The 6,000-nt window shown below is 33.5% G+C and overlaps 1 protein-coding gene across 6 annotated transcripts in view; it reads left to right on the top strand.

The window, feature by feature from the left end:
- The window catches only part of dyrk1aa (dual-specificity tyrosine-(Y)-phosphorylation regulated kinase 1A, a), a 185,338-nt gene that overhangs the window by 154,763 nt on the left and 24,575 nt on the right, over positions 1 to 6,000 (top strand). For all 6 annotated transcript variants that reach the window (XM_028800218.2, XM_028800219.2, XM_028800221.2 and 3 more), the window contains exons 7-10: positions 284 to 472; positions 2,543 to 2,690; positions 3,069 to 3,355; positions 3,652 to 3,798. In XM_028800218.2, the coding sequence (XP_028656051.2) occupies positions 284 to 472; positions 2,543 to 2,690; positions 3,069 to 3,355; positions 3,652 to 3,798 (771 nt within the window). The remainder of the gene's footprint in view (positions 1 to 283; positions 473 to 2,542; positions 2,691 to 3,068; positions 3,356 to 3,651; positions 3,799 to 6,000) is intronic.

Raw genomic sequence — 6,000 nt, 5'->3', positions numbered from 1 at the left:
TTGTTATCAAAACAGGGACCTCCGCTCACTACTTTGCTCAGAGGCCTATAATGCTCCACCTCAACAGCAAGGCTTATTGGAGTTGTACAGTATTGTTCTGAGCAGTTTTTTTGGGAAGATGAAATATGAAGTTATTAATTCAATAGTCTACATTCTTAATTTGAAAGGATTATTTCTTTATATATATATATATATATATATATATATATATATATATATATATATATATATATATATATAATGTTAACAGTGTTTAAGTAGATTGATCTTTTTCCTGTTTTAGGTATACTATGCAAAAAAGAAAAGACGGCACCAGCAAGGTCAGGGAGATGATTCAAGTCACAAGAAGGAACGGAAGGTTTACAATGATGGATATGATGACGATAACTATGATTATATAGTTAAAAATGGAGAAAAATGGATGGAACGCTATGAAATCGATTCTTTAATAGGCAAGGGATCCTTTGGGCAGGTAACCATATTCCTTTGATAAAGAGCTCCAGCAATGTATAAATAGAGATTAATCGAAAGAAAACCGTACATTAAGAGATTCTTGACTTTATATTATTTATTTCTTGAAATTTGTGTTTTTTGGGTTAGTCTTCAGCTGGTGTTCTATTTTTCTGAATTACAAAATACGCAGAAAATATTTTTAAAGCCTACTTTAGTCTTTTTTCAACATTCATTGTGATACATTTATAGTAGCAGAATAGTAGTTTATGTAGTTTTTAAAAAGAAATGTCCAAATTACAGTAAACTGCCCTAATTTGTTTTTGTTCATAAGAAAAATGCTTCATGAGGCAGACGTATACAATAAACAAAATAGTTGCATCATACATTTGAAATATTAAACTGGGTGCTTCAATTTAAATGTGTAAAGTGTAAGTATTCTCAATTGTAATAGAAATGTGTAATTTCTCACCCTGTGATAGAGGTCCATAGAGGGCTATATCTCTTATTAAGGATCAACAGTAACCTCATATTCCTAATCACCAACCTTGGACTAGTTTAAAATGACACCTCATATGCTTTTGTTTTAAATTTCATTTTTAACCTTTTGAGAATGGCTCTTAGAGGGATAGGACCATCGGTTCTTTAAAACAAACAAATAAAATCAAGTATCAAAAATGTTCATGATCAACAAGGTAGCATAAAACAACATTCTACATGTCTATTTTACTGATCCTTATTTATTTATTTATTGATTGATTGTGAAAAGGAGTATCTTTGACCTCTCGTACCCCATTAGAATGGTGAACCACTGAGATTGGTTGATGTAGTATGTACAATTTTAACCCTTTGTAATCATTTTTCCTGAAGACACATATTGGTTTAACTCTTTTTTGTAAGAGTGTCCTTTCCTGCACAAAATATGGCTTAAAAATATTTTTTTCAGGTCTAGATGGCAACCCCAAAAAGCTTGACGTCTTGCATAAGTAGTCTTTAAGTAGACGAGGAGAAAAATATTTGCAGCAAAATATAGGTATTGTTGTCATAAGCATATTAATGTGCTAATTAGCCATAGATTACAAATTGGCAGTCTGGAGTTTTATAAGAAGCACTGATTGACTGAATCTTTATTCTTATGGTGTCCTTGAAATTAATTTCCCTATTCTGCAAATTAATCTGACTACACTTTGCTGGCACAGGTAAAGTATGCTGAACTGTAGTGATTCTGCCTCCAACCAAAACAAGTTGCATTAAGTCTCTACATAAATGCACAGTTCTTTGATGTGCATGTTCAGAGGCCTTGCTGTTTTCTCAGAACTCAGCTGAACTGATTATTCAGTACCTATGAAGCACTTATCCTTGTAGATGATGTTAATAATGGCAGTTGCCTTTCTTAGGCTGTTCTGTGAAATACTGGAGCTAGTTTTCTGCCCAACAAACAAGCATTATGGATGGAAAGTGTATGCTACACCATGCCCAGTGTCTGTGTGTCTTTCTAACAATGATAACATTTACAGCATCATAACCATTACATTTAATCTTGCCACTTGTCAAAATACAATTAAATGCTTACAAAATATGAGAAGAACATTGCAACACTACATCAAAAATGTTAAATTGTCACAGTTGACTAGATGGCTTAATGTCTAAAAGACACTAACCTTAGTGTGAAGTATCAGTGACCCAAGTGTACAGTGGTGCTAGAAAGTTTGACACTATACACCTTTCAAACATTTATAGTATTTGTTTTGAAGTACAGTATAACTGTAAAAAATATTTATATGAAAAATTCTATGCAGTAAAATGGTTACTTAACTTTTACTAATTCATCTTTCTGTAAGAGCTTTCTAGTTTTCATATATACCAAGTTGTTTGTTAGCTCTAAGTTCATTCAGTATATTAAGCATGTTGTTAGAAGTATATGTTAGGGAAAGTTACTGCTTTATCAGTTTTAAATAACATTTCTGTCTGTGTTCAAATTTTACAAACATTCACTCACATTCTAAATTGTACTATTTTTAGTATTTTGGAAAAATCCCTTTTTGTTATCCAAATACTAGTATTTTATGTGTTTGGTTTAACTTTTTGACAGGTTGTTAAGGCATATGATCGTGTGGAGCAAGAATGGGTGGCAATTAAGATAATCAAGAACAAGAAGGCATTCCTAAATCAAGCCCAGATAGAAGTACGACTTCTTGAGCTAATGAACAAACATGATACAGAAATGAAATACTATATAGGTAAAAGTGTTCTTTTCCTCCCTATTTTTTGTAATTGATTTTGGTAGTGTGTGTGAGTGTATATACATTCATACATATATATGTATATATGATTAAATTCATTAATGCAGAATGTTTAAACTAAGTTTTTAATACAATGAATATAACCACCTAAAAACGAACAATGCTGTAGTTGAATGTTTAGGTTTGACTTCCTACGTTAATAAAGATGTTGTGATAATGTCATACTAAATATGATCTTTTACATAACTATATCTTTTGATTATTCTAGATTTTTGTCTTTATAAATAGTCCTAAACTGACTGGGCAAATGAATTGTATTAAAACGTCCTATCTTGTGTTTTGTGTGTGTGTTTTTTTTTTTTTTTTTTTTTTTAGTTCACCTTAAACGTCACTTTATGTTCCGGAACCACCTCTGCCTAGTTTTTGAGATGCTTTCATACAACCTCTATGATTTGCTGCGCAACACAAATTTTCGTGGTGTCTCTTTGAACTTGACACGCAAGTTTGCTCAGCAGATGAGCACTGCACTTCTTTTCCTTGCCACACCAGAACTGAGCATCATCCACTGTGACTTAAAACCCGAAAACATTCTTTTATGTAACCCTAAAAGAAGCGCCATCAAAATTGTTGACTTTGGAAGCTCTTGCCAATTAGGACAAAGGGTGGGTATTATTTTGGATTTTTTTTTTTACTACTTAAAATTGTTGCTTTTGTATTACTCACATTATAATGACTTCTGTTTAAATATTTTTAATTCTCTGTACAGTAGGATAAATGTAATGTTTCTGTGTAAAATCCACAATGATGTTTTTAATTTCTTTCCTTGCCAGATTGTTTGATATTTCTTTCTTTAGAAAAGTACCGATGAAAACTGTTTTTGTTATATTTCCTGGTTTGTTTACTACTTTTTTTCTAGATTTTAAAATCTAAATGAATTTGTTTTATTTTATTCTATCAGATATATCAGTATATCCAGAGTCGGTTTTATAGATCCCCTGAGGTGCTGCTGGGAATGCCTTATGATCTTGCAATTGATATGTGGTCTCTTGGCTGCATTCTTGTAGAGATGCACACTGGAGAACCTCTTTTCAGTGGCGCAAATGAGGTAAGTAATCTAGTGAGTGTGCTTTGAGCATTATTAATGTGTTTCTTACGGTTATTCCCTTTTTTATTTTATACATTTTTAAAGCCTTTTAAATTTTTACAAGCTGGTACATGACCTGTCAGCCCTGCTTAATGAAGACTTTTCTAGATGTGCTTGATATCTGGTGGAGTCAGCCTTCTGTTATACAAGCTAGAGATCTTTAGTACATCTTGTCGCATTTTGTTGTTGATCTCAGTCTGAAAGAACTTACATTGGGGGAAATAATCATTTGATCCACTGTTGAATTTGTAAGTTTGCTCACTTACAAAGAAATGAACAGTCTCTAATTGTTATGGTAGTTTCATTTTAAAGAAGAGAGGCCGAATATTGACCAAAAATCCAGAAATAACGCATTACATAAAAGTTATAAATTGATATGCATGTCATTGATAGAAATAAGTGTTTGATCTCCTACAACCAACCCAGAATTCTGGCACCCATAGATTGGCTGTGTGCCCGTGTGGCACACAGATTACAATCAGTCAATCAATCAATTACAGATACTCCTGATCTCAACTTGTTATGTGATGTGTATAAAGCACACCTGTCCACAATATCAATTTTTTCCATTCCAACTTCTCCACAACCATTGGCAAGACCAACGAGCTGTCAAAGGATGTCAGGGACAAGATTGTAGACCTGCACAAGTCTGGAATGGGCTAAAAGGCCATCAGCAAGAAGCTTGATGAGAAGGTAACAACTGTTAGTACAATTATTCAGAAGAAATTTTATTTATTTAGGAAGAAATATAAAATGACCATAAATCAACCTCTGTCTAGAGCTCCATCCAAGATCTTGCCTAATGTGGTGAGGATGATCATAAGAAAGGTGAGGAATCAGCCCAAAACTCCACCGGATGAACTTAATGATCTGAAGGCAGTTGGGACCACAGTCGCCGTAATGGATTGAAACCTTGCAGCGCCTGCAAGGTCCCCCTGCTCAAGGAGGCACATGTATAGGGCCTTCTTAAGTTTGCCAGTGAACATCTGGGCCTGTACATGTGCCTTCTTGAGCAGGGGGACCTTGCAGGCGCTGCAAGGTTTCAATCCATTACAGCGCAGTGTTTTACCTGTGGTCTTCTTGGTGACTAAGAATGAGATTATGATATAGCATTGACCTGCAATTTGAGAAAGAAGCTATAATCAAATTTAAAGAAGTCAATCAAATCTAGTATCTGTTTTGTGATAACTTGATATGGTAGTCCTAAGTAAAAATGGTTGTTGAAACCTTTCTGTATGGTCCTCCTCATTTTGCAAGCTTCAATGACATTCACAACAGGAGGTTGCAAATGCAAAAAGTGTTCCTGTACTGGTCCCTTTATAACACAGGAATGGAAGTAACAGTGAAATTATAGTCAAGCAGCAATCAAAGTAGAGAGATACTGGAGTCCGTAGTACTGTATGAGCACACTGATATTATGTGTGATGGAAAAGACAAGTACATATTTATAAATGGGCCAAGATATGAGAAAGAAATTACCCTAATTAAAAAAAGGCCTTTCTGTTATGTGGAGAATCAGGGGCTTTAATATTGAGTTTAAGAATAGCTCATTAAGCCATGTTGTTTCACAAGTTTCATTTATCGTCTCATGTTTTTGTGAAAGGTTTCCCATACCATTCTCCGGCTTTTATGTATTTACATATTATGAGATTGTTTGTTTTTGTTTCTACATTTAATACTCATACCTCATATTTGGTGACTATGCTTTCTTTCATACTGTGTATTAGCACTGGAATGATTAATATTTTTAAGTGTAAAACACTAAATATCTAGTGTAGCCATTCCGCCCTGCTAGCAGACATTCCATATCGGTAATAAATATATGAAAAAAAGCTTTGAAATTTAAATCTGTTAGTTTTCAACTGTTATAATTTTTCATTAAGTTCCAAATTACATGTAAACATCTGCATGTGTCTCATTTATCATCCTAAATGTTTACCCAATTAATTTGATTTTAACATCCCTAAAATATGTTAAATGAGTTTCTGTTAGAATGGCAATGTAGATTTTGCCATCTGTCCATGTTTCAAGCTGTGCTTGAACATGTAAGGTTATACTAAAACATAAGCCTCTTAGTTAAGAGAACACTAGGGAAAACTACTGTATGCATGTATGTTTGACAGAATGGAATCATTACCACAGTTTTCCTGTGAAAACATTTTA

Source organism: Erpetoichthys calabaricus, chromosome 4 (genome assembly GCF_900747795.2).
Source record: "Erpetoichthys calabaricus chromosome 4, fErpCal1.3, whole genome shotgun sequence".
In the NCBI taxonomy this organism is placed as follows: domain Eukaryota; kingdom Metazoa; phylum Chordata; class Cladistia; order Polypteriformes; family Polypteridae; genus Erpetoichthys; species Erpetoichthys calabaricus.
The sequence above is the reverse complement of the archived record's forward strand: the minus strand, read 5'-3'. Positions and strand labels throughout refer to the sequence as shown.